Raw genomic sequence first — 27,433 nt, forward strand, 5'->3', positions numbered from 1 at the left:
AGTTCAATTTTGTAGTTACTTTCCAATCCTTTTCTGTTTACCAACAAATGCAAATCTTTACCCCTGTCTCACACAAATTTCTCTGAAAACGTTGTTGTTTACCAGGGTCTAGAGGTACTTTGACTTGCAACTGTAATTTCTGACACTGCAAATAGGTGGGTACCGTTGCATATATATATTGGGGAGAGGAAGTAACAGAAAAATCATAAAACACAGAAGTCAATGCCGATATTTCTTCAGTACCACAGATAAGGGAGAAGGAGTGTGCATATAGGTGTGCCAACCGATTTAAAGAGCAAGAAACAGGATAAGAAAAAAAAAATGGGAGGATTCATAATAATACAAATTCAGTGGGCTCTTAGCAAGAAAAAGTGGGCGGTTTTGTAAGTCATAATCCTTCTACAAAATCAGCATCCATCTCTTCATCGTCCTCAGGGTTAGAATATTCATCATCATCAATGAAAGTCTCATCGTATAAGTCGCCTGATTCCCCCTCCAGCAAGAATTCCTCCTCAGATATGTCGGGGCTGGCATCGGCAAGATCGATTCCCTCCTCATCATCTTCCTCGCCACCATAAAGCTCAGAATCGCCTCCAACCATGTCATTTTCCAGGTTGTTGTCCATGAGACCATAGGATGCAAGGACACCATCAAGGTACTTGCGGGTGAAAGATCGATCGGTAAGTTTCTCATCAGGGAACTGACTTTTCTTCGGGAGGAGGGATAGGCTGGCATCAGGTAGAAAGGCCACACTCTCAAGATTTGGAATTAGTTGTTGCTGTGATGGGGTGAGTTCTTCAAACCAATGTGGGCAGTAGAAGTCGATGGGAAATCCTTTCGGCGGGGCAGAATAGCGGGAAGGGCAGGGCTCTTTGGGGAGCAGTCTGACACGGCGACGGGAAGCTGAAGATCTTGGGTCATTCTGGGCCGCCTTGATCATAACTTGATCCAAGCGTCGGATGAATCTGCTGCATTCTTAGATCGGTAGGGGAGAGTCTTGATGACAAATATGTTCTTTGTCTTGTGCCGTTCATCATCGCTATGTGCTTTGATCTCTTTCAGGACTTTCTGGTAGCGCTCAGGGTATTGGTTGGCTACTGCAAATTCGTATCGCGCTTTGCACAACTACGGTACCAATACATTAGAAATGTGCCTTGTGAGCTCAATGAAAAATTACAACTTACACGGCTTCGATTTTGCTGGATGACTTTCATCGAGGCATCCAACTTGTTTTTTCCAGCAGATTGAATTTCCTTCTTGTATTGGTTGGCAGAGTGAAAAAACACAAAATGATCGAATGCCTTGATGAGGCACCTGACATTGTCGATTTCGGCTAGGTTGATGTTCATATAGTTGTATGCTCCTGCAGCGGCAATTTGGCGGAAAGTAGCAATGGCACTGATTCGGCAGGCTGAGTTGTACAAGGAATCGGAATTTTCTTCAAGATTTGGACTCCACACTCGCAGGCCAAAATGAACCAAGGCACTTTTGATATAGCAGACATAGGAATCACTCAAGTGGCCGACCGATTTTGCCGCTTTGCTTTGACCCAAGCGGATGCCACGTCCAAACTGGATGTCGCGGCGAGGAATTAGATCAGGAGGTGAGCTGGCTTGTGCCACCGTTTCAATTTCTTCAACCGTGCTGAAGGCAGAGTAGAATTCGGTGAGAAGTTCGGAAGAAGGCCCTTTGGGCACGGAATCTTGCTCAAGCAGGCCCCAAAGGATTTTGATATGGACGTAGAGGGCAGCCTGAATACAAAAATTAAATTCAAATCAGCAATTGGAGAATTGAATTAGCAGTAGACCCTTGGCGTACTTTGACAGTGGCAAAGGTCTTTGGGTAATCTGTGCTTTGCATCTGGCTAGGATTTTGCTTGGGAGTGGGGGTTGAAGTTGAAGCAGGTTGTGCAGGAGCTGATTTGGCGCAAGAGGTACGTTTATTTTTGTTCATTTTGTTGGAAGATCTAACAGATTTGTTGGACGGGTTTCTGGAGGTAGCTACGGATGGAAGACCTGCAGAAGGGAAATGAAGGGTGGGGTTATTGAGCCGAGTACTTTCAATCTGGAGTTCTAAGTTTTCTATGGTAGCGTTTAACTGGGCAATAAGAGCTTGGTTTTGTTGATTCTGCCTGTGTACAATACTGTGGAAATGTTGAGAAAGCCCGTCGCCAATAGTTAAGCCAATGTTGGTTGGAACTTGTGCTTTGTCTTGATTCTCTTGGTTATATAAAACAAGAGATTGAGGAACTTGGGAATCTGATAACGGATTCATAGTAGATACGAGCTAGGAATCACAGGACTTGTGTTTGGCAGAGAGAACTCACAGAGATCAGGTCAGGCAGCTATGTAAAGAAGGTCTTGTTTGAGGGCAATTGTTGCGCTCAGTAGGAGAGGTTTTATTGACAAACCTCATGATCTCATTTCCAAGTTCCTCCCCTTGCCTTTGCTGCACTGTGACACCAAACTCAAGGATTCAATTAGGATCAGGCAGGTCACAGGAACATTTCTCATGCTTTCTCTTTTCTTTTCTACGGCTAAAATAAGAATGAGGATGATTAATAAATAAGTAAGAATGACAGACATGCATATGAATACGACGAGAGGCCCAGCATTTCAGTTTAGTTTTTGTACATAAAAAAGGAGCACCACTGCCGTTTCTCATGCTTGCGCTTTTCTATTCCTATAAAAATAGAAGGTAGAACAAGAACTCCACACTGGTTTGATACAAGGGGCATTAACACATTGTGTATCTCCTTCCTTGGCAGAAAAATATGAAATGCTTTGTTGTTCATTGAGCGTTCAAGTTTCATTTCTGTACATAAAAAAGGAGCACCACTGCCGTTTCTCATGCTTGCACTTTTCTAGTCCTATCAAAATAGAGGGTAGAACAAGAACACTGCACTGCTTTGATATTAGGGGTGTACACATAAGGTGTATTTCAAAAATGTTCTTCAAACATTACTATGAGCTCATAAGAATGACCAACATACATCGGTAGAAATAGAAAAGATCAAGCATGAGAAATGAAAGCGGTGCTCCTTCCTTTGTGGAAAAATGTGAAATGCTTTGCTGTTGATTGAGCGTGGCCTACTAATCATGGGAAGTGTACTTGTAGCTTGCACACTCGATTTTGGTGATGATGTATGTGTTAAAATGTGAGAGAGGATGAGAAATAGGTATGGTGTGATGAGAGAGAGAATTAGAAATAGTTACGGTGTGATGAGAGATAGAATGAGAAATAGGTACGGTGTGACTCAAATCTAGTGCTATCTATCAAAACTCCCTCTTTGTACTTACCCCAAACCTGAAATCTTCAGTAAAATAACATGTATAACCGAGCTGAAGATCAAAACCTCACCTTTTCCAAGATGCACCAGGCAATCAGGGAAGATGACCTCTGGTTGGCTGCTTGGCTGATGCAAAAAATTGTCCAGAAACCGTACAAACTTACCAAAGATCAAACCAAATTGCTTGAAGCGGAACAGATCCACCGATTCAACCTAGCCCATACAGCATTTCTAGCATTGATATCAACCGCACAAAATGATGCCCAAGAAGACTTCAACAACTGGTTCCAAAAAGGATCAACTTTTGAATCCATCGAACAAGCCAGTTGGAAAAAACACTCAGACGGGCCAGAGATCTTGAAGCTACGCAAGGCAATCAAAGCGTATGCTCGCGCCGCAGGCTACCTCACCAAAATCATATCAATGTCAAACCAACCTACTATGAAAGCAACTGAAGCAATAGAAATGGAGGAAAACGAAGCGATTGAAATGGAGGCCATGGGGTCAGCTCCAAGTGCCAAAACTATGGAATGGTTAGTTGTTTGTATCATAATGTATTGTTTTGATAAGTTTCCACACACTGACTTCTGGCACCTCTGATCGAAGTGCCAAGTTGGAAGATGAAGAGTGGATCATCATCCGACAAGAGGAGGCACAAAAGGGTGGTTATTATGGCTTACAGTGGTCGACTGTCAAATAGAAATACTTTATCAGTTATGGCCTTGATTCCTTCCCCCATCACCCCCTTTTGCGACTCAACATGCTGCTTTTGGTAGTTCTCTGCATTCCTTGCTGGCTAGTTGGCCCAGTTCATCCCCATTATGACATCTTGTTATTCTACCTGAACCCAGTCAATCATTCTGGCACCTGTTGTAATCTGAAAAGGGGAAAGCAACAAAAGGGCAGATATTTAGAAAAAGTGTTACAGTTGAGGCAAAAGACCACCAGCCATTGGTGGTTGGTTGAGTGTTTTAAGGCTGTGTGGCAGTCTGAGTTTTACAGGATATTCTCTCTAATCTTGATTGTTTCCCAATTGAAAAGCAATGACTCCTGCACGACCCCTGCCACCCCTGCTTCAAAGGGGATTGTATTGGACCGATCTGGCCATCCTGTTACACTTTCCCCCCACATATGCAGTTGTATTTGTTTCTGGAAATCCAAACAGAGTAACCATCTCCCATGCGAACACTGCCAACCAATCGCTCAGAAAACCCTCAGCTAAAGATCTAACACCTGCGCAGACCAGCGATTTATCTTCTGCTCAGTCAACACATTCGTTGATGCCTGAAAAACCAATGGCGACTCCAGAAATCATTTCATCCGGTCGACAGAAGCATGGTCAGTTCACCCTTAATATCCAACATCAGCCCCTCATCTTGGGCGACCAATCAGCTGTTTCAATTCTCTTTAGCACCTTTGCTGTTGACCAACAAAGGATCTGGGAGGTGATTTTTTAAACTTGCGGCAAACTTTGTACTATATGACCTATTAACTGACTCATTACTCCCGTGAATTGCTTTGATATACCCATCAATTCTAATCAAGTGACTATTCCTCATACGGTGGAGCACCAATATTCTTTAGCCCCTTTGCAATCATGGAAGGATCCCAGCCCCTCCCCCCAGATCCATCTCCAGCAGGCCATGCAGGCCGAGCTCGTCGACGGAGCCGGAAGGGCCGTCAAGCTCAAGGAGCTCATCGACCGGGACTTCAAGACCCTCATCATCTTCATCCGCCACTTCCAGTCAGTCTTGCCCCCCCCCCCCCCCTCTACCACCCCCATAGACCATCTCTTGACCTCTCTCTGCGTAAGACAGGTCGGGCTATTCGCAGCGCTACATCGAGCGGCTCTCCAAGATCGCCAACGGCGAGCTTGTGCCCGCACCCGCCCACAGACAGAACCCGCAGGATGTGTCGAGCCTCTCGAAGCGCTCGGCCTTGGCCGACGGCCAGGACGAGCGGCAGGCCGGCCATTGGATCCGGGCCAACGGGGTCAAGGTGGTCGTGATTGGGAACGGGAACTACCAGCTGATTGACAGCTACCGCAGTGGGTCTCTCCCCTCAGCCGCCCCCATCAATGCCCAAGACTGATGGTGTTCAATCATAGCCATCTTGAACTGCCCCTTCCCGATCTACACCGACCTGTCCAAAGACCAGAAAGTGTACAAGCTGCTGGGCATGCAGAAGCTCAAAGACGTCAAGCTGCTCCAGCAGGCCCCGCAGCAGCAGCACCCGCCGGCCAGCTTCCATATCCATCCGCTCGCCTATCCCGCCCTGCCCGGCGGCGCGAAGATAGCCAGCATGTGGTATTGCCTCAAAGAATGTATGTACATTAAATCAAGGAGTGCGCTGGCAGGGTCATGAGTTTGATACACCCAGATTGATGCAGAAACATCCTACTGATCATCGTATCTCTTAAGATTTGGTGATGTCACAGATAATCTAATCCCTCTGGCCAAGCCACTAAGCAAATCAAAAAGTAAAAGCGCAAAAAACTTACGTTTGTGCTGTATTCTGTTTCCGATATCTTTCTGATTATTTGATAAACACATCCTGACATGTTCACGTATTCTTTCCCTCCAAACCTAAATTCCGTCTACTTTGGTCCAGGATCATTCCATTTCTGTTGCTCTGGGAAATGCAATTACTATTCCTTCACATTCAACTTGAGCAAATCACCTCGCTCATATTGAATGTGATTGTATGTGTAGTTTGAATGACCATCAGCAACAGAAATGGAATAACGATCAGAGTAACTGAAGTAAGGCTAGGGGGATGAAGAATAGTTTGGATTTCTCTACATTGGCTGCACATTCAGCAGGCTCCATTTCAGGTCAATTTGGATTTTAATTTGATTTGTGCTTTTTTATTGATTCTAACTAAAGTTCATCACCGCTGATATCAAGAATAGGAGTGCGTAATACATGTGTAAGAATGATACCATTTGAAGGAATGTTAAATGTATGTGGGCTAAGTTTCCTATATGCTGCTAAACATTGAATGCTGCTACTTTGAACCAGATGAAGCACATTTGGCTGTATTCTCCCAACAACAGCCTTGTGAAGATACAAATAATGCCGGAAAACACGGTTGAGGGAATCTGTTTGCTTGGGGAAAGTATTCACAATATTCTCCAGAAGCACAGCGGTCCGGTTATCTCCTTTGGGATGCTGGTAAGCAAATATCTCCTTAACCAACCCATAGCAAGTCTTGTTTTTGACCTTGTACATCACGCAGTTGTTTGGAGGCTTGACAGAAATACTGAGATCATCGTTACAATCCAGTGTGAACATGGGTGTAGAATTCTGATGAAGAATCAGCAAGTTTGGTGGATGAGGTAGTTCATGTTGATGGCGGATATTTGTATTATCTTTTTTCAACAATTCCAAGAGCCGTTTGTAGTTTTTGCTGCTCAAGTCCACACGGTGTGGTCTTGCTTTTTTTGGAACCGTAGTGTCATTCAGTAGCTCTTCCATTTCCTTGCACATCATCAGTTGTTGCATCTGAATGCCCCGTCTCATCATGGTTCCTCCAATTTTGACTGCACATAAGTTAAACATCAGAATTGAAAACTATGATTTGATCATCCTTGTTATTCAACTCACCTATATTGTTATTCGTGTTGATCTTCTGAAGATAACCAATCAATCTCTCACCAGAAAACTCGGATATACCAATGAGAGGCCCCCACCTCATCATCTGCTGAGGGATATGTAGCGCATAATGGTGATTTGGCAACACCTTTAAACCAGGAAATATTGTGCGAGACGTAGAGGAGTACTTTTGGTAGTTTTTTTCAAAACGAGAACAGTGGTGTTGCTTGAAGCTGCTTGAGCTCACTATGTGAGTACATTGGACTAACAGACCAGAGTTATGAATGACTTTGGCCCGATTTGATTCTGGATCTAGGTTGTTGACATCGTCAACAAACACATCCATTAAGACTAATGGAACCACAAAAGCAAACAGAGTGTACCACTGGGATGCCTTCAATCGACCAGCCTTTGCTTCTCCTAAGTTTGTTGGTAAGGCATCAATGACAGATGGTAGGACTATGTCGTTTGCATACTTTCGGAAAAGATTCATGTCTTCATGGCTGAATAAGTGCCCTTCCGGTCCATTCCCAAAATCAATATCTTCATCATCCTCTCCATCACTAGGTTCTGCTTCCGTATAACTATAACCATGGTTTGAAGACTTGCCAGTTGTTGAATAATCCAATCGCCGAACAACTGATCGTGATTGACTAGACCGTGCCTTGCGCTTCTTGGTATCGTTTGAAGGACACCACTTGAAACCCCACCTGAACCGAAAATGGTGTTGAAGGACACCCTCAAGCCAATTGTGCATGACACCAAGTACCACACCATTAGCAGGATGTCTATATGTCAGGCGGTTTAATTCTGACCATCTGGCACCGTTTTTTTGGAGTAAGTCTTTTTGCTGGCTGGCTGATTTTGCATTCTTGTAAAGCTCTGCAGACCGTAAGATATGTTCTTTGCTGTTGGCAGCTCCGATTGCTAGTTCGTCTATGTCTGAAATTTTGGCATCACACCAGATGCAAAAGCGAGTCGCATTATGGCTTGCAAATCCACATACTTTATCATTGGCTGGGACATCGCCAGTTACAGCCAAGAGTTTAACTTTTACAAGGCGGCCTTCCGGGAACTGGTGGGTTGAAATTTCAATTCCATCTTCCAAGTCAAGGAGTTTGTCAACCAGAGGCTTCAGAATGTGGTTGATTGTGTCGATATCAGGAGATTCAGGGCCTGGAGTAATTCCAGCAAGAAATATGTGGCTTTTCTTGATTCAAAGAGTTGGTGGTAAGTTCAGGCACGAAAGAGTAATTATTCCCAACGATTTCATTGATCCAGCCTTCTTGTTACCAGCAGGATTGAACCAATCGGTAAAGGATGAAAGTACTAGATTGAGCTGATTAGAATGTGGACGCTCCTTCCATTCAAGATTTTTCCAAGCGCTGCCTTGCTGGACATCTGAGATTCAATCATTTTCCAATTGAATCCTCTGGGCCCAGTCGTTAATAGATGTTTCAAAAGATGAAGTTTTTAGGATCCATTCAAGCCATGATTTCAATGACTGTGTAATATACAAGCAATGTGGTATTGCAACTGTCTGAAGAGGCAAACTTGATTTTATTCGTCGGGATTGGCCAGGAATGTCCGGTCGCATTAGCTTGTTGATAAACAAGGGGTTGTCGCAGGCATCTGAAGTTCGGAACTGCTGGTAACTACAATTTGCTGGTACATCGGATGTTGGATACAAGCTGAAACATTCTTGGCAGCAAACTGTCTTGATGAGATTGACTTCACAACCAGCGGCTTTGATTAATGTTCGTGGGTCAATAGGAATATCATCAACGGTTTTCTGTGCATCAGGTGTTTGAAGAGCTTGCTGGATAATAGCCAGGAGCATTTGATGTGCAATCCGACACTTATTTAGACTAAGATTGCAAAAGATGTTGAGCCACGAGGTAAAAAGAAGTATGAAAACTGTAGTGAAAAACAATCACTGGTCAGTTCAGATCTTCAAAAAATGATCCAAATCAAAAAGAGTGATAAACAGGAACAACATACTCAGAAGCTTCTGATTACTTTCCACTTCTTCAACTTCTGAAAGCTCTGAAGGGGAAGGGATAGCTTCAGCGGACAATGGAGTACAAGGTTGAGGCAAAGGTTCAAGAGTTAAAAGCGACAATCTCCTTTGCGACTCAGCCATCCGATGCTTGAGGTGATTACGAGACGATATATATTTTCCGTTTTCTGGGTTTTCAGTTATACATACTGAACATTTACAGACCTCCATGATGGGATTAATGCTTGGTTCTGTGTTCTGTATGCAGTGGCAGTCCGTTGATGGCGATTTGGCTCACTTGGTCCATGTAGAGACAGTGTCAGAATAAACATCCCCCCGGCTGAGGGCTGGTCAGATAAGTATGTAACCAGAGCAATTACCTAACAATGAAACATTTTGACGCGAGCCCACAGTTGTGGGAAAACATATCCTATAGTATTCTCAATGGACTTCACCTTTCCAAAGGCAAAACGTTGGCAGTGTCCTCTGTAAAGTTTGCAATTGGTTTTGTGAGCACCCCAAGCGCCCTTCCTGATTCTGATGATACAGGTGGAAGAAACAAGAATTGAAGGAAGGGCTGTGATAACAGGAATGCACCGCGACTGCAGACGCAGGGCACAACAGGCATCCTCGACTGTGAGAACTTAGCCAAGGCCAAGGAATTCATTGCTTGAACTGTTCACGACCGGGCCGATCGGATCATCTTTCCTGATTAACAAATTGACTCAGAGTGTGACACCCCAACTCAATGATTATTAGAAATTAGAATTGCTCTTATTCCAGCTATGAGAAAACACAAGATGAAGAAACAAAAAAAAATGCCAAAGTAAACCAGAAACATATTGGGCAAGTGTAATCATTGGTCCAGGTGATGTTGCAGTTACATGAAAGAATGATACATGAGCACCAAGGATTACAATATGAAGGCGCAACATTCCGCGGGGATGGGGAGGCAGATCGGCTGGTGCGTCGGTCTGCCGCGCTCACTACTCCACCCAGCCACCGTGGCAATGACCCGGACCACATTCTGCGCCGTCATTCCACTCAAGGAAGCTCTTGCTGTTAGGTTCACCGCTGCCCAGACGGAACACTTCTTTGAGGCGCAGAGTGACTAGTAAATGGCTTGGAGAGCAATGGTTCTGGCTGAAGGTTGATACCGTTTCCTTTGAGGATGCAGAACTGGGTGGACCAACAGCAGTCAATATGGCATTTTGGCGGAGGTAGAAGGCAGGAAACACGCCAAAAGGACTGACCATCAAATTCATCTGATGTTTCATGAACTTTGCGAGCTGAGTTTGGATTTTGGGCAAATTCAAAGTTGGATTCTAAAACCACCTCTTGGGGAAGCCAAATTGGGTCCAAGCTTTTTATTTCCTATACAATAAATATTTATCTACTGTCAAACGCGCACATAAGCCCGACGATTCGCCGGATGCGCTCACATTTCAAGCTGATATCTTGTGCTTGTTGCATGTATCTTTTTCGTTGATTCTTATGATAACGCATGTGTAATTGTTGTGTCTCTGTTTTCACGAATAAAAGATGGAAAGATTCAATGCAGAGGTGCGGGTTGCAGAAAGGAGACCGCCGGGCAGAATCCGGTGCTTCGGGGCTTTACGGGGGTTTCTGGGAGCACATCGGGGGTCATCAGGACCTTCGGGGGTATGTATGGGGGTTATCGGGGGATCTGACCGGGGGAGAAAATCTATGTGAACGTCAAATGGGCCTCATTTGAAACGTCAAGTGAGCCTCTTTTGAAGCGTCAAGTGAGCCTCTTTTGAAACGTCCAGGTGACGTAACATGTGAAACGTCAGCTGTTTGTTCACTGTGATAGTCGAGTCAGCAGGGGTCAGTCTGGTGCCTGCTGCCTCTGCTGCGCTCCGCGCGTTCCATTCCCCGCTTTGTCGCTCATTAATCAAGGTTTTTTGGACCCCGGTTCCCACCAGGACCATAAAAGCGCTCTATTTTAAGTTACGGGTATCGTAACGCGCCAAATTTAAGTTACGGGTGCAGTAATCACCACACCGGTACGTGATTGGGGCTGTGAAAACTGGCATAGGAAATTTAGTTACAGTACGTTACTTTACTTGCATAGTGGGGTTACGTTATCCAAAACGAAGCAAATTGGATATTCAAAAAAGTTACGGTATCCAAAATGACCACCGTGACGTATCTGCCCACCGCTGATAGAGACAACTAGAGAGCCCCCTTGCAAGATCCAAAGGGGGCCTAGATTGAATGAAAGTAGACAGGAAGGAGACGGACAGTACACATCACACTTGTAATGGAGAAGACACATCCCACTTGAGATGGAAAGATATCCCACTTGGGATGGAAAGCCATCTCACTTGAGATGGAACATAAAATAGACATCACACAGAGTGATGTAAGGTTTTTAAACAGAGATGAGAGACTGTGAGCGGACAAGAGGCTCAGAATTCTGACATGGATGTCCCTATCAGGTGTCCTTGTGCCGGCAGAGAACGTCGCCCATTGATCTCCGGCTCGGGGCTTTAGTTTGCTGTGATGTAAATCATTGTCGTGTAAAACTTGGCAATTAGGAAGAAGAAAACAAGTGAGGAATTCTCCAGCAACATTCCTATCCAACAAATGTATTTCTGTAGAAGAATATTGTTCGAGAAGAGAAAGGCTAAGAGGAGAAGGGTGAAAATGGCAAGGTTCTGGTAAGGACAGTGAGATAAACAATAAATATAGAAGATCAAGACAGATTAGTGATAGGTATGTTTGGAAGTTTTTGCATCGTAATTTTCTGCTAAGCTTATACAATGGAAGGGCTAGGGCGTAAACGTGTAACTTTGCGATAGTTGTAGCGAGGCATGGGAAGTGGTAAATGAAACGGGACCCCATTGGGCATCGAAAGGTTTCCACCGTACGGCAAGGAGTCGCCAGTTAGGGCGGAAAGGCTTTCCAGGCTTGCGGAGCTTATGCTATCATTGAAGCTGTCGTCCATATCCAAGTCTTCGTAGATTCGAAGATCAACTTGCTCTATGAGCTTTTGAAGTTCCGTGGAAGCCTCCGCCGGACTCATCTTGCAGGATCTTGGCTCGGGAGGGGAGCGTATCGCTCCTGTGCCATAGGGGCTGAATCGCAGCGGCGCAGAATGGGGGGCCATGGCGGCTCTCGGAGGAAGCAGATTCCCGGTGAGGAGCACCCTAGGTACAAATGTCAGGTGCTCTGGACAGCTGGGGATTCGATCAACTAGACATTTTGATAGTGATTCAAGTTCAGCCTCAGGTCTAATGAGCAATCAAGAAACGATTTAATATGATAAAACTAACGTTGTGCTCCACCCCATGTGGGGGGGCTTGCATAGCCTCCCTTGACAGAAACGTTAACCTCGTCGTGATATCTGTGGACTGATTTTGGGTCGTGGGTAGGCGATAAAACGGGCAGCCCAAAGTCGAATTCTTCACAAAAGGCCGAATGAGGAGTTGTACCAATCGTATAGCCACTGTTTGTTGGGCTTGATAGTTCAATTTTCTGGAGTGGGATGCTCTTCTCCGGAGAGGAGATCTCCTTTGGCATAGGTGAATCGGAGACATGCGGTAGAGAAAGTGTTCCGGCACGACCTGGATTCAGAAGTTCAACAAATGGAAGTGTTAATCTTTGCAATTGTTGCAGCGGCAACCAGCAGCTTGTTGATAATAGAAATTAACATACGCCGGGTTCTCTTTTTGTGACAGGTCCAAATGGATATTCCCGTCAAAATTGAAATGCAGATGATAGCTGCGGCGATAGCAATGAGTGTCATTTGAGGAAGAGCGCGGGTAGCGCCCGTCTCTTGCTGGTATTTTTGGGGGTAGGTGGCATCCTGCATCGTGTCCATATTTTGGTTGGTACCCATTTTCTGGGTGGGAATTGTGATAGTAACAACGTCGCTGTAAATCAAGGAAGAATTTGTCAATAAGGAGATGGATTTCAATTGATTCAGTTATATGACGATGAGACCGACTGGATGATGTCCACTTTAGACAGTGGGTTGAGTGCCATCGATGATGGAGTGACGGTCTGCTCAATCTTGCCGACAGGAATCACTATCGGCTGCGGTGCAGTCGTAGGTTGAGGCGCCGGGGCATTGGTGCTATACGTTTGCTGCACATAGCTGACCGGTGAGCTAATGGCTGAAGATGATGCCTGCGGTGCAACCGATGCCGAAACGGGGGAAGGGGTAGCTGGAGAGGTAGTGACAGTTGCATCTGGATGGTCAGATACTGGCTGGACGGAGCTGACGCTTTTCGGAACTGGAGTAGCAGCTGGAGCAAGGGGGGTTTTTGAACTATCCATGAATGCTGATTTCCGGATGAATAAAAGGAATTAAACGCGGCTGTGGATGATAAGGATTGATGATAATTGATGGTAAGGATTGATTATAAGGAGTGATGATAAGGAGTGATGTGACGGATTGATGAGAAGGAGTGATGATAAGGAGTGATAATGAGAATAGTGATGGTAAGGAGTGATGGAAAGAAAGTGTGTATTAAAATCCTAGGAAGCGTTTCAAGGTCACAGAAGAGTAGTGCTTTGGTTGGATGATAGCAAGCAAGAGAGGCAGGACAATTGTTAATGACTCAAAACGGATGAGGACAAGGATAGAGAAGGGCAAATCTGGTCATGGATGGCTCGATATTTATAGCCAAAAGAGCCAAGAGGCCAATCAGCAGGCTGGATTCCGTTACACTCAAAGTGGGCTGGTGGCCCTGATGAGAGTCAATGCAGCACATGGATGGCTGTCTGGTGGGCAGGTTTTGCCAGCCTTCCCCCGGTGCGAGATGACCAGCATGGTCTGGATAAAACCACTCTTGCCTGGTCTCTATCACAATCCTCCCTCAACAAATATACCCGCCTCCTCAGTCGGTCCCTTGGGCCTCTCCGATGTGGGCAGGTCGATGCGAAAGATTGACGACCTTCCACCGCGGGTGAAATTTTCATTATGCGCGTTGTCGATGTCAAAGGATATCGTCCGGACGGCTGTAGTATGTTTTGGGTGGCAGCTGTCGATGGTGCTATCCAAAAAGCATCATTGATGCGATGTAAACATCATGTCGATTGTAGGATTCACTGGATGGCACAGTACAGTCACTGGTCGACAGCAGCATTACTTGTGTTGAGTGATTAGCGACTGCAAACGTTCAAGGGGGCATGCCCAGTACAGCTTCCGGTTCTAATGAGCTTCGCGAAACCAACGCCGCTTCCCTGAGAGCAATCTTTCGCAATGTGCTTGATGGCGATGGTTTTTGTCGACATGGTAACGATTTGGAATCTCATCAGCGATGATGATGGGATTTGAGACATGAGATTTTGTTCGAAGGCACGTTTTCAAAACCCTGAAAAACATGGCAGATCATACTATGATGTCCTGGGCCATGGAAGGCTGCCGCAGACCGCGCGCTCTGGCGCATGCTTTTGATTTCGATACAACTGCACCATTTATAAAGGAGAATGATCAGTGAAACATTCAACCACTTGGGATCTTCAAAACAAGATTGCGCAGAGTCATGATGCTTAACACTCGGAAATATCCTGCCAACAGATAGGTTGGAAAGAATAAGCATATCCAAAAATCTCTAAGCCCTCCCTCAGAAAAATTCAAGAGATCAGGTGTCAAGGGGTCCCATCATCTCCCATGCTAGCAAATTTTGGTGACCTCAATACCACACACCACCACCATGGCAGAAGATGAACTTCAGATTAGCATCATGATATCTGTTTTTCACTACATACTTCAATTTCTAGTAACCACAAAACGTGGGATTAACAGCAATAAATTCAAGTCCTCAATCAGCCAGCTACTAGATGGAGTGGCTGGGGATGGGTGATATCAATGGTGGGCTGATGTGATGTGTTACAGTATTTGGGCCCAAACAAGTAACACAATTGTTCAAAATATGTTTTCATATATGAAAAACAAAACTCCTGGCTTGGTAGATATACCGGGGTTATGAAAGCGCATTAATTCAATGAATCCTTTTTCTGTTTTCATCACTTGAAATATCTATAGATGTGTGGGAAAAATTTCACATATTGGGTAATTATATATTTTGTACTTATTGATGCTGTAAGCATCACATCCTTTGATGTAAAATGTGATTTTATTTTGAAATGAGCTGGTTTCACTCACTAGCTATCTCCTTGATGTTATTTTCTCATTACAGGATGAATAATTGCTAACTCACCTACCATAACCAACCTGAGATCAGGCAGGTTGCAGAAAACTGGGTGATGCAAATGTTTTGGGGAACTTTTGGATTTTTTTCACAAGAGAGTTGGAAGTTGGGGAAAAGTTTGGGGAATCCCAGATTATTCAGGGGTTTTGCATCACTTCAGACAATAGCTTTTTAAAGATTTCACCTGATATCCTGGTGTTACATGGGCACTCGGCTGTGTGGTGATATATGTGTCAAATGTACACGCATGTGATGGTGTGACACATTCTTGCAGCTAGCCCCTCACAGAATGCCCACCCAAGTCAAACCAGATTAAAATCATGATTTAAGAAAAATTGGTATCTTGTTGGCAAGGCTAAGATCCCCATATTATACCTTGTCCCAAGGGTTAGGGGAACAAGTTGTGGGGGCAGTGGTGAGTACTCTCTTGAGTAACACACTTCTTTTTTACTTCTGTGCACCCTAAAAAGAAAACACAAATAAGAAGGTTTCAGATGGTTTCAGATTAAACTACAGGGTATGGGTTTAAACAGAAGTCAGAAATTATAATGCTCAAAACATTTTGATCTTTGGTGAGAATTGGGGATCAAGTAAACCTTATCACCAAGTTTGCCTTTGTTTCAGCATAGGTATGGCATGCATATACATATACATTCCACAATAAATTGGGTATGATTCCAGTTAAGATCAGGTTTGAGTATGGCTTAAAGTACAGTTGTATTATAACACATCAGCCAAATTTCAAACCAACATCTTACAAGGGTCTAATCAAACCTCTGCATGAGTTGAAAGATGTCACTTGTAAGCCCGTGCTGAGAAAACTCCTGTGGTAATATTGTGTTTTGTAGAATGCTTGGACGGATGGTCCTGTTGCTGTGCACAAATCAGGACATTCCGTAATTCCATTTTTTGTTTTTGCCTTGCATTGTGAAATAAATATCATCATGATCTATTTCACTTTGGTACAGGCGGGCTCCGTATGGCAAAATGATGGAGATTAAACTGGGGCTGTGCCAGACAACCCCATAACTATAGCACTCAACTTCACTCTTGAAGTCCACCATTAAGCAAAACACAATATGTAAAAAACCTCCTCAACAAGTGAGTGAGAGGGATTGTGAAAAAGTGCCCACCAAATTCCTTAATTCTCTCAGCCCACAGGGTCCACACACATAGCCCATAAGTCCCTCCCTCCATTTGGCGCAATGCAAATTGTTTTATCACTCCAAGGGTAGGAGGGAGGTAAATGTTAAGTTAGCAATTTCCTGGTATTTAATTTTGAAAATTGCTCTGCTATAATTGTATTTGTCTTGATCAGAACAAAACAGCTATTGGTCACTGAAACTGATCAATTTGGATTGAACCAGAGGAATTCCCCTCTGCTTGATTTAGAAGGCCACTCTAAATCATGTTTGCTGGTGAAAACTTGACCTCAATCAACTTTGACCACCAATGTGCACCGGAGAACTTCCTGTTGGCTAAAATGCTTGATCTGGAGGGAAAGGCTAAACCTCATTCAGTAAGATACTGGCTGGTGAAAATCAATTGAGATGGGGCTTTTACCAGCAAAAATGGCTTAGCGGCTCCATCTAAATCAAGCCTGTCAGGCGAGGCAAATGTAGAAGATGATTAAGTACATCTGTTTTTTCGAAGAGGCCATGAAGCTTGCGGTCCCGCAGTTATGTACTTCTTGGGTCGGCAGGAAGGTTGTATGAAGTTGGTCGGCAGGTGGTCCTGTGTCCGTCACCGTCTTGAGTTTGAGTTTTGTTTCCCCATCGATCGATCTGGATCCGATCAATGATCGGCAAAGCGGAGAATTCCCAGTGGGACAAAGTCAAACGCGTGTAAATATGGATTTATCTCCAGCCAGAACTCGCCGTGTATGTCCATACTTAGCAGCCAAGCCTCTCTTGTCGTCATCGGTCTGCTCCGTTCTTTCACGTGCCCCTCTCCTTCCCGCTGCCCTCCAGTACAACAGCAACTCACCATCGAGCTACAATAGTCTGCCTTAACCCTCGGTCTGTCCAGCTATCTGTTCCCGTAACTGTTTAAGAGTCCATCTCAACCAACACTATATCCAAAAATGGTGCGTGCATCCTTGCTTGAAGCTTCAACGCTATGTGGCTGTTAACAGGATCCTTTTTGATCTTGTAGCCCGGTTTGAAAGTCGCAGTCTTGGGTGCAGCCGGTGGTTAGTGTCTTGGCTGGCTACTGACTTGCCCATGTATGCTCCAAGCTTAAATTCTCTTCAACCGCGAATACTGCTCACAGGCATCGGTCAGCCATTATCTTTGTTGCTCAAGGTATGTGAATATAGAATCTTCTCCTATGATCGGCAGTGATCAAGAGCCTGACTGGATTGACCATCTTCTCCAGCAAAACCCCCACATCACCGAATTGGCTTTGTTCGATGTCGTCCCCGTCGTAAAAGGAGTGGCTGTTGACGTGAGTTGTTGAGAGGAGCAGAACTGTTCATGGTCTAAGCTGTAGCTTCATAACCTAAGCTGAAGTCCCCTTTAAATATGTGTCTACCTAGATCTCCCACATCAACACCCCCAGCACTGTGACTGGTCACATACCTGCGGAAGAGGGTCTAGCCAAAGCTCTCAAAGGTTCCGACTTGGTCGTTATTCCTGCCGGTGTCCCCAGAAAACCCGGCATGACCAGAGATGATCTTTTCAAGGTAAGCGACTTTTTCGATATATCAGAAGCTGTCTGTATTTGTAGCTCTCTGTCTGAAAGATATGTTTATTTCTCCTCCAGATCAACGCAGGAATCGTACGCGACCTTGCTACTTCTATGGCCCAGAACTGTCCCAAGGCATGTATCTTGGTAATCTCAAACCCGGTCAACTCTACTGTGCCAATTGTGGCAGAGGTATTCAAGAAGGCCGGTGTCTTTGACCCTAAAAAGTGAGCCTTTGAAAAGACGGATGGATTTTTATCAGATCACTATACATAAGGGATTTTTATTGACTCTGCTTCCGATGATCTATCCAGATTGTTCGGTGTTACAACTCTTGATGTCGTTCGGGCCTCCACATTCGTTGCCCAAGTCGTTGGTCAACCCGAAAAAGCCCACGAATACAAAATCCCGGTCATCGGTGGTCATTCCGGTGTCACCATCTTACCCCTCCTCTCTCAGTCGAAACCATCACTGCCTCAATCAGTAATGTCGGACAAGAGCAAGATTGAAGAACTCGTCAAGCGAATCCAATTTGGTGGCGATGAAGTCGTCGCAGCCAAGGATGGTGCCGGGAGTGCCACTTTGAGCATGGCTTATGCCGGATTCAGATTCGCCGAGAGCATCATCAAAGCTAGGCTCGGTCAATCGGGTGTGGTCGAGATGGGCTACATCTATGTGGCAGATGATAAGCATATCTCAGCTCACACCGATGGCCTTGAGTACTTCTCGGTTCCCATCGAATTAGGGGTTAGTAAGACAAAGAAGTATAAAAACTCGGCTCGTAAAGCTTGAAAGAAATTAACAATCAATATCCCATACTTCTATCCAGGCCGAAGGTGTTAGTAAACTACTACCGATCGGGGACATCAATGACCACGAAAAGGAAATGCTCAAGGCATGCGTTTCTGAACTTAAAGAAAGCATCACGAAGGTAAAAACTCTCCCCAACTCTTTCTTGTTCAATTTCCTCGGTCATTTTAAGCTGACTGCTTTTGTTTCATCCATCAGGGTTCGAGCTTTGTAAACAAATTGTAAAAAATAAGTGGACTGTTATATATCAGGCGGCTGAAAGAGTGTAGAAAGCCTGGGCTGTGCTGGCTATGTTGTGTTGTTTTGTGGGACTTATCGTGTCTCTTGTGTTGCCAGAAATGCAAAAATAACCTTGGTAGGCGAAAAGACTATCGAAGTTTTACTCCCGTTTTCTAGCAGTGACCAAAGGTTGTGCCTGAAGTGCTAATCTTGCCAGACAATCAAGATTTGCTGGTACATAGCACCTGTAAAAAAGGAAGGATGGTGTGATTTGATTACCAAAAGAAAGATGTCAATTGAAAATGTCCAACAAGAACTATGCAGAAGTTTTGATATGAACCACAAGTAATGTGTGGCCCAGCTGTAAAATCAACATCATTGCTTAAAAAGCCCAAGGGGGGACAGAATGAACAAATGTGGTTTTCAAAATTACATGTCACTGTTTACATAAAATCATAAAGCCAATTTTGGCTGGGAGATGTCAGCATGCATAAAAGGTATAGTGACATCTCCCAGCCAAAATTGCAATTTATGATTTTTTGTAAAAAAATCTTGTGCAATTTGGAATACCATAAAAAAACTAGGTACAAGGTTGGAGAACAGCAGTCACAGCTTCCAGGATGAGTAGAGAGTTAGGTTTGCATTGAGCAATCTCCGCGGTATTTTCCATAACAGGTTGGGTTTGTCATTGTCACTGCAAACCTGAACCCAGACTACATCAGCAAAACTGGTTTGTGCCTCCTTGAAACTAGCACGGCCGTGTTCGCCAGCATAATTAAGCCACATTTCCTCTCCTATTCTGCATCCCCATCGTGCATCTTGATCACCACCCTCGAAACTGACAAGTGTGTGTCGACTCGCACCGACTTGGTGCGACGAAGAGTGTGGCAGTTGATGACCTGCAAGCATCAAAGAAGAAGTAATGTACGTCTGATGAATAAATGACATTGTACTACGGAATTAAATGGTAATGCTTTCTTTTGTTTATTCCGGATGGAGTTACAATACATTGGCGAAAAGAAAAGCAAAAAAAGGGGGTGTAGACAGGCCCCAAGAATTGGAGATAAGATGATCACAGTGTTTACACGTCTTTGCAAACAATCAGAACCAAAGAGTCACATTTTTCAAGCCAAATAGCCTTCGATGCTTTCGCCGATTTCCAGCTCGATCCTTTTGACGACCTTCTTAGCCGCCTGGTCGATTCCACCATGAGGTTCTTCCAGGGCCTCGATCAGACAACCGCCGATAGTTTCGGGGACGAAAGGCACTAGAGCAGCTCCGATTTCTTTCCAGATTTCCTCCAAAACTTCCAAGCTGATTAGTTTGACGTTGATGGCTTGCTCTTCGTCATCATCTTTAGCTTTGATCTCTTGTAAGATTCCGGAATTCAAAACCTTCAAAAGCGTGTCGTGGTTTGAAACCTTGTGAGCCAACTGCCCAATAAGCGATTTCACGCGACTAGAATATTCTTGATGAGTCGTAAATGTAGACCCGAGTTTTATCTGGCTAGTGACGGGCATAACGATTCTGGTCAAGGCGGTAGCGCTCCAAAAGCCTACAGAAAAAAAAAAAGATTTATTTCAACCCTGAATCGCAACACCTCGGAGAATCATAAGACATACATACCTTCTGTATCATGTTTAAGCGTCTGCTCCAACGTTGAGGTGACGGACATCCAAAGCTCAAAGTCAGATTGCTTGGCTTCGACAAATCCGTTCAATATTGTAACAGTGTGGCTGATGAGATGCGTAAAGTAGGGCACAGCCAAAGTCTAAAGAGCCCAGGCGTTAATCAGTAAGATGAAGAACAGCCAGATGCACCAAAAATATTCACCTGCAGGTGGCCAAGAAGTGCGCCAAAGACTTTGTAGAGCGCAATACATCTGGGAACACTAGGTTGATTTTCGTCGGTCGTTAGGTCGATTGTTGCCCAATCGATGAATCGGAACAACAATGGTTTGAGAGTCTCATCATTGATTTTCAAAACCAGAGCTAAGAAAGCCGAAGAAGCGCGTGATTCAATTTTGATAATATCTTCTTGCGAAATAGTTTGATGATTTTGTCGGCGAACATCGAAGGCCTGTAATAGGAAGTCGAATGTCGCCTTGCTCTCCTTGATAACTTCCGGTACTTTGGCGTATTTGATGGCTCGAATCAGAATTTCCAGCAGTGTCAGGGCAACCTGGAGTCCGAGACATTTTCAGAACGCTGATTGGAATCGATGGGGTATGAAGAAAAACAGAAACGACTTACGTTGCTCGAGCCTTCCAAGTTTGACCAATAAGCGCTGACAACAGGCCCCAAATTGTGGAGAGGAACTGTCTTCGTCAAGCAACGAATCAGTGAGACTTGCTTGGCATCTACAGCGTTTTGCAGACCAGGTTTGCTCGTAACAGGGGTCGTGATCAGTCGGAGAATCATCGGCATGTGTGGCGTGAGGAATGATGGCAATGCCTTCACGGTAACTTCCACCAAGCCGAAAGCAAGTGCGCGAAGTTCCACGCCCGCAGTGCCACTTTCTGAACTGTGCGATTTTTGCACCAATTCGACGCACATGTTGATGGTTTTCCCAACATTGGGTATCAATCGAGAACCGAGTAATCGGCTGAAATAAAAAAAAGAAGTACAAATTTAGTTCCGCGTTGCCTCTCGACAATGTGCTCAGAGAATGAAAACCAGGCGAACCAGAGTTTTACTAGGGCGGACAAAGCCGCTGCTGCAACTCTCGCGTCATCGCTGCTCGGTGGTATTGACAACAAGGAGTCGTAGGCCTTGCTGAGTAAGGATTGCTCGGAGGCTGTCGCATTCACAGCCATTTCTCCAAGAGTTTCGATCGCATGCAGTAAGGGTACCTTTGACTCTTCGGGGGAAATAGCGAAGCCGCCTCGAATGCGGGTCGTACAAATCTTGATGGCTTCGATGACACACATCTCGATCTCAGGTCTCTGGGAAGCTTTAACGGATGACAAACGGGCCCGTAGGATGTCCAAGGCAAAGAACATCAACTAGAAAAAAAAAGGTTTAGTTGCCCGCCAGTTGCTTTCAGTGTGGATTGCTCATACCTTGCTGTCATGATCCTGGAGTGTGGGAAGCATCGCGGAGGCGAAGAATTCCAAGGAGACCAGCTTCGCGGCTCGCAGTGCAATGTCACGAGCGTCTTGGATGTGCTCACTTCCAGTCGACTCTGGTTTGGATTGACTAAGCTCTAATATTTGCATCATCAAGAATGATAAGACCTGATCGCTATCTGAATTATTTGCTGATCGGGATGAATCCAACTTGGACTTCAGTGATTTAGAGGCCAGCGCCTCGCTCATGAACTTCATGAGTGCCTGAACACGATTCACGTTCAGGTTCTGGCTTCCGTCATCAATGATCTGATCGCCGTCGCGATCGACTTCAGCTTCTTGGCTAAAATAAAGTGATTGCTTGTCAGTCTATAGTTACCTCCGGTCCTGATTGTAAGACTTACGATCTGGCTGGCAGAATACCAGACTCTCCTGGGGAACTTAGTCCAAGCAGAATTTCTACTTCGGCCACAATATGTGCCATTGCCTGAAGGTTGCAATGTTAAAATTATTGAGTCATCAATACCAATGTCAAAATAAGAATGCACTAACCGCGACGCCAAGCGCGCCTGGGAAAGACGACCAGATTGAGAGAGGTAGCTCGAAGTTTGACACATCATTGGCCTCGTCGATGTTGGCATCGATCATCAGAATCAGTAGAGCCCCTAAGAATTGGTAATCGCCTAGAACCTCGATTAATCGCACAAAGAGTCTCGTCCGTCGGTGCTTGGGGATATGATTTCTTGCCCCAACAAACATGAGGAGCAATTCACGTAGGCCTATCGGAGCACGTCACTTGAGCTCAGGAACTGGTCCAGTTTTTGTACTTCAGAATGAAAATGCTTACTCAAAACAACGTCAACCCGAGAGCTTCCGGAGCTGCTGGAGGCTTTTACCATCGGTGGAATCAAAGCTTGGATGGCCTATTTCCATAGGGAAGTACATGTGAGTACAGCGTAAAAAACCCCAACAGGACAACTGCCGGGACGTACCTTGTCAACCACTCTAGCACTGAATGCATCGTCACGCTGAATCACATGAGCTCCGACAAACGTGAATATTGGCATCATACTTTGGCAGGTGAGCTCAGGACACAGACGAGCCAAATCGGCCAGCAGAAGGATTATTTTGTGAGAAATGTGTGGATCCAACGAAACTTCGAATCCGATCATTAGCGTCTTACTTTTGGCATCAGAGACAGTTGAAATAGAAAATAAAAACCCATGTACTTCTCATGTAGTCCACGATGCAAGATAAAGGTAAGCCATCGGATTCAAATTCGGCTTCCTGTATTTGGAGTTGACATTAGTTAACATGTACAGCGGCAATGGCAAGGGAGCAGAGATTGAATGACGTACATTCAAGGCGGGGGCGACAATCGCCAAGTACGAGATAAGCAGCTGAGCAGAGAAATGAATGTCTACTTCATGGGTAGTATGCGTAGCCAATAGGGTTGCCAAGGTATGTAAGAATGCCGCAAACAATCGGAAAGTGTGGTCGAGTTTTTCCACGGAGACTGTTTCTAGTAAGGTTGTCAACTCTGAAAGATCGGGTGCCCCACCGGTGGCTTGACCGACGGAACTGATTTTTTGAAGAATGGTTAATGGTTGTCATCGGCAAGTAAAGAAAGCATCAAGGGCAGACATACCCTTTGCCGGTCTTTGTCCTCTTATGCGACCGAGCATTGTTTGGGGAAATCTCTTGGGAGATTGCCGACAAAGCCGTGATAAAAGACTCGGTGTCCAACGGCAAAGAGCGAAGAGAAGCTACGTAGAAGCCAAGATCATCCTGAAAAAGAAAATTGATTTGACAAGTGTCAAGGACCCGAATCAAAACATGCACGGCTCTCCCTCATGGGACGGGTCCGCTGAACTTACTCGGGAAGATATCGCCAATGCCAAAATTTTGCGTAAAATAATTTGCTTCTGTGAAGCTGATAAAGCGACAAACAAGCCAGTTTGCAACTTATTCGTAGCAGCCCCGCGGATGGCGACTTGAGCATCTGAAGTGGGATTTTTTTTTTGCCATTCAGCATATGATCTTGTATTTTTCATAATCAATGAGATTCAAACGGCAAACGGCTTACTATTGGTTGGAGAGCAGCATAGGGCACATACGAGCGCATCGAAAGCAGTAGAATCTTTCCCAGATGTAAAGGCTTTGCCAGGATAGTCGTATGTTTGGAACAAAAGCTCGGCGTACTCAGCCAAAGCGTCCTTGGACAGTTGATTGTCCGTGATTGAGTTCGCCGCCCCGGAGGACGTCTGATCAATCAGAGCAGCAGCCGATTTGATTCGAAGCGGGTCGTTTACATGACTCATACATTTCAGCAGGTTGACGCGTCCCTCAAAATCGCTCCAACAATCGAGAACTTTCATGAGAAAGCAACTGATTCTATGCCTCAAGCCTTCAGGTTGCCGTTTGCGATTTGACGCGTCGGTGGGCGAGTCCTCCAAGTTTTGAAGTATCGACCTCATTTGACTTAATCCATCACACAAGATCTCCGTACTCGACTGGTGCAGGAGAGCGACCAACTGGGTGGAGTCCGGGATTGAAATGTATTGAAGGTCGGCGCTGGCTCGATCGCCGTAGAACCGATCATAAGCATAAATAAATTGCTCCGGAGACAGACCCGAAGTGTTCTTGGTCAAGTCGATCAAATTCAAATAGGTTTTGAGAGCAGTAGTCAGTGAGAGGGCGGCTGCGCGGACAGGTTTACTGGGATCAATAAGCGCAATCATCACACTGGGAATGAGGAGCTGGTAATCAACGGGTGCAGGCTTGGCGGCGTTCTGGCAGTCGGTCGTGACAGATTTGATCTCTACTTCGGCATCGAGCAGAGCCGCGATACGAAATGATTCGTTGAAGAGTGATGAAGTCCAGATTCTGGCGAGGAAGGTCAGCCATTCTTGTTTTAGCATCAGTGGTAGCGCTCCCGAAACCCTTCTTGCCAGTGAGTCTTGAGTAGTATGCGAACTCGGATGTGCGAAACAGTAAAGCTTGAAGCAAAAGCTTGCGACATCTAAAGGTTGCGAAAGTATCGAAGCGGAAGAAACGACTTTAGAGGTACCCGGCTCAAACCAGCAGTATTCACGATGCTTCAGTTTATCAGCTACAGTAGCAGCCTTGGCCAGAGTTGAGGCGGTGAGTCGGCTGAAGAGTTTTTCTGAGCTTGTTTTCGAGTAAAACGTTTCCAATATGGAGCGATCAGCTTCGGAGTCCCCCATGTCTATGTTCACCCATCGGTTAAAGCCGCCTGAATCGGTTTGGGTAGTCATATAATCAATCAGGGTGTTCATCAGCACCCCTACGGCGCCTCCTGGCAAGCGATCGACAATTCTCCACAACAAAAGCAAGGGTACTAGTCTGGTCGTTGGGGACTGAAGTTTGCTATCTTTTGTCAGCTTTTGAAGCAAGCCGAGGACGGCAGAATCGCCCCGTTTCAAAATGTTCCGGCCAATGCCATCCAATAGACTTTCGTTAGCGGTGGTCCTCGATTCAGGGCTATCTTCGGGAACCGCAGCTGGCCACACTCCTTCGAGAATGGTTCCGTTCCAGACGTCTTTTTCGCCATGATGCGCCCAAAAAACCGAGGTTGATTTAGAACTACTTTTGGTCCAAAACAACCTCATCAGAATGATTTCCTCAGAAATACGGGTTGCCATCTCGGGATACTGATGCAAAAAAGGTCCCATGAGAAATGAAAGCCAGTTTTTTAGAGTGGGTCGAGGTGTTTGATGACAACATAGAATTGAGGAAGCGGCGTTCATGATGTCGTTGGTTTTGATGGTCTTGAGCAAAGCCTGTGGGCAAGAGAGTAGGAGCTCTGATGTGGCCGGGTCAGGATCACTGAGAGTGGTTTTGAGGGCCGAAGTCAACAGATGTGTGGAGCTGTCCACGTTATCGAAAGCATTGGCCTCCAGCTGTTCCATGATCGCCTTGAGCGAATTCTGCCTGACAATAGCACTCGAGCTACTGAGCCCAACCAGTGATGGGTCACATTGTTCGGTCGTGAGTGGAAGATCGCCCGAGAGAAGGCGGAGGATCCTTGGAATTGATTCCTTGGCATCTCCCTCGTTCGTAGAAAGATGGTTTTGCGCGACCTGCTCGACAAGGTTGGGGTGGCGTTGAAACAGGATGCCGAGAGGGCGTAGCACAGCTCGATGAGGTACTTCCATTGGAAGTATCACGGAAAGCGTTTCCATTATCAAAGTCTCAATGAGTCCGGTTGGAAGATTAAAATTTTGGGCAAGTTTTACAAGAAGCTCCTCGGCCACAACTCCGTTCTTCATAGCGCTTTTCGCTAGTCCTTGAACCAAACTCTTCCAGAAAGCTGATACGTCGTAAGCTTGACACATGGACGATAACAATTCTTCGACTTTGAAAACTCTAGATAAGGAGTGACACGACTTGCTGGTTAATCGGATTTCGCCTTCTTCAGTGTGATTTTGAAAGAGAACTATCAAGGTTTGTATCATGGCCTCATCATGTTCTCTCCAAGCTGGGTTACTCAAAACCGAGGGGTCGACGGAGTCTGTACTTGGGTGACCTTCAATTACGTATTTGACAAGATTTTGGATTACTGCCCGTGGCAAAGAGGATAAACGAGCTAAGGCGGATATAATGATGAGATGGGTGAGTCGTGCGTCAAGTTGGCTGCTTTGAACTCCATCGACCAAGACCGGGAGAAGGGTGACGAGGATTGGTTGAGGAATAGCTTGTTGTGTAGCGAGTTGCGGAGATAGACCTTTGAATAATCCCAGGAATATGTGAAGATGGAACCCTAGAAGTGCTTGGTGCGGTGGTCGATATTTAGTAACTGATGACAAGATTCCGGTTGCGTATCGAAGGAATTCTGGCGAGGCGATCATGGCATCAATCAGATGTCTTTGAGGTAAACCAGTGCGTGACTTTTGGACTGAGCGAAGAAATTGAAAATGCGGATGAGAGTCGAGGCGGATGATGTTGAGCATGGCCAAAAATTGAGCGGTGTCGTAGTATGGCAAGAAGATAGACAGTAAAATTGGTACATCGAACTCGTGAATTCTAATCAGAGTGGGAACGGGTTAGTTTATAATGCGCAACTGGTGTCGGATGTTGAGCACAGTTTACATACCGGAATCGTCTGACGAGCCACTCGAGTACGTGTGCGCTAGGTTTGCTCAAGAGATAAGGCGATAAGCGAACCAGGAATTCTTCAATCGTCGTGCTCAATTGTTTAGCCTCATGAGGTTCCAAGAGAGTTCGGTCGATGCGTTTTGTGGACTCTCCAAAGAGGGGTTGGTTGAATTTTTGAAAGAGATTGTCGTAGATGAGGATTTGTTGGAAGCCGTCGACGCCGATCTGGTGGACTTGATCTATTGTTAGCTTGGCAGCCTGCGAGGGCGAGTAAATGTAGGAGTCTCGGCGGCCCAGGTTCTTGAGTCTCCCCGTGTCGGGATTGGATTGGGCGAGTGTGGCGAGTTGGCTTTTGAGTGAAGCCATTCTGACGATTATTCGGGCGCGACCTGCTTGGAAACGCCGGCTACTAGAGCTTTGCGTTGGGTCAGTCGATCAACTTGATGAGAGGTTGGAGTGCATACAACT

The 27,433-nt window shown here is 45.4% G+C and overlaps 7 protein-coding genes across 7 annotated transcripts; 4 read left to right on the forward strand and 3 right to left on the reverse strand.

The window, feature by feature from the left end:
• Nucleotides 1–388: 388 nt before the first annotated feature.
• Nucleotides 389–1,953, reverse strand: PtA15_11A566 (uncharacterized protein; the record flags this gene model as incomplete). Its single annotated transcript, XM_053161487.1, has 4 exons — nucleotides 389–884; nucleotides 944–1,125; nucleotides 1,185–1,751; nucleotides 1,819–1,953. 4 exons carry the CDS (start codon nucleotides 1,951–1,953, stop codon nucleotides 389–391), a joined length of 1,380 nt encoding a protein of 459 aa, XP_053025429.1.
• A 1,417-nt stretch (nucleotides 1,954–3,370) lies between these two features.
• On the forward strand, nucleotides 3,371–3,989 carry PtA15_11A567 (uncharacterized protein; the record flags this gene model as incomplete). The annotated part of the gene is made up of 2 exons (XM_053161488.1): nucleotides 3,371–3,822; nucleotides 3,896–3,989. The coding sequence occupies 2 exons, from the start codon at nucleotides 3,371–3,373 to the stop codon at nucleotides 3,987–3,989; spliced, it is 546 nt and encodes a 181-aa protein (XP_053025430.1).
• A 343-nt stretch (nucleotides 3,990–4,332) lies between these two features.
• PtA15_11A568 (uncharacterized protein) lies at nucleotides 4,333–4,837 on the forward strand (the record flags this gene model as incomplete). The annotated part of the gene is made up of 2 exons (XM_053161489.1): nucleotides 4,333–4,734; nucleotides 4,835–4,837. 2 exons carry the CDS (start codon nucleotides 4,333–4,335, stop codon nucleotides 4,835–4,837), a joined length of 405 nt encoding a protein of 134 aa, XP_053025431.1.
• A 95-nt stretch (nucleotides 4,838–4,932) lies between these two features.
• PtA15_11A569 (uncharacterized protein) lies at nucleotides 4,933–5,735 on the forward strand (the record flags this gene model as incomplete). Its single annotated transcript, XM_053161490.1, has 4 exons — nucleotides 4,933–5,033; nucleotides 5,107–5,336; nucleotides 5,397–5,612; nucleotides 5,710–5,735. The coding sequence occupies 4 exons, from the start codon at nucleotides 4,933–4,935 to the stop codon at nucleotides 5,733–5,735; spliced, it is 573 nt and encodes a 190-aa protein (XP_053025432.1).
• Nucleotides 5,736–11,660: 5,925 nt separating this feature from the next.
• Nucleotides 11,661–13,186, reverse strand: PtA15_11A570 (uncharacterized protein; the record flags this gene model as incomplete). The annotated part of the gene is made up of 4 exons (XM_053161492.1): nucleotides 11,661–12,100; nucleotides 12,181–12,471; nucleotides 12,563–12,780; nucleotides 12,855–13,186. 4 exons carry the CDS (start codon nucleotides 13,184–13,186, stop codon nucleotides 11,661–11,663), a joined length of 1,281 nt encoding a protein of 426 aa, XP_053025433.1.
• Nucleotides 13,187–17,149: 3,963 nt separating this feature from the next.
• Nucleotides 17,150–18,786, forward strand: PtA15_11A571 (uncharacterized protein; the record flags this gene model as incomplete). The annotated part of the gene is made up of 9 exons (XM_053161493.1): nucleotides 17,150–17,152; nucleotides 17,221–17,257; nucleotides 17,338–17,369; nucleotides 17,443–17,511; nucleotides 17,603–17,749; nucleotides 17,830–17,978; nucleotides 18,066–18,498; nucleotides 18,581–18,682; nucleotides 18,760–18,786. 9 exons carry the CDS (start codon nucleotides 17,150–17,152, stop codon nucleotides 18,784–18,786), a joined length of 999 nt encoding a protein of 332 aa, XP_053025434.1.
• A 1,118-nt stretch (nucleotides 18,787–19,904) lies between these two features.
• Nucleotides 19,905–27,331, reverse strand: PtA15_11A572 (uncharacterized protein; the record flags this gene model as incomplete). Its single annotated transcript, XM_053161494.1, has 16 exons — nucleotides 19,905–20,335; nucleotides 20,407–20,551; nucleotides 20,614–20,961; nucleotides 21,033–21,384; nucleotides 21,465–21,784; nucleotides 21,842–22,190; nucleotides 22,252–22,334; nucleotides 22,400–22,626; nucleotides 22,695–22,770; nucleotides 22,840–23,003; nucleotides 23,077–23,134; nucleotides 23,206–23,428; nucleotides 23,496–23,635; nucleotides 23,725–23,849; nucleotides 23,934–26,893; nucleotides 26,964–27,331. 16 exons carry the CDS (start codon nucleotides 27,329–27,331, stop codon nucleotides 19,905–19,907), a joined length of 6,369 nt encoding a protein of 2,122 aa, XP_053025435.1.
• Between the last annotated feature and the right edge of the window lie 102 nt (nucleotides 27,332–27,433).

The sequence above is a fragment of the Puccinia triticina genome, chromosome 11A, assembly GCF_026914185.1.
Source record: "Puccinia triticina chromosome 11A, complete sequence".
NCBI lineage: Eukaryota > Fungi > Basidiomycota > Pucciniomycetes > Pucciniales > Pucciniaceae > Puccinia > Puccinia triticina.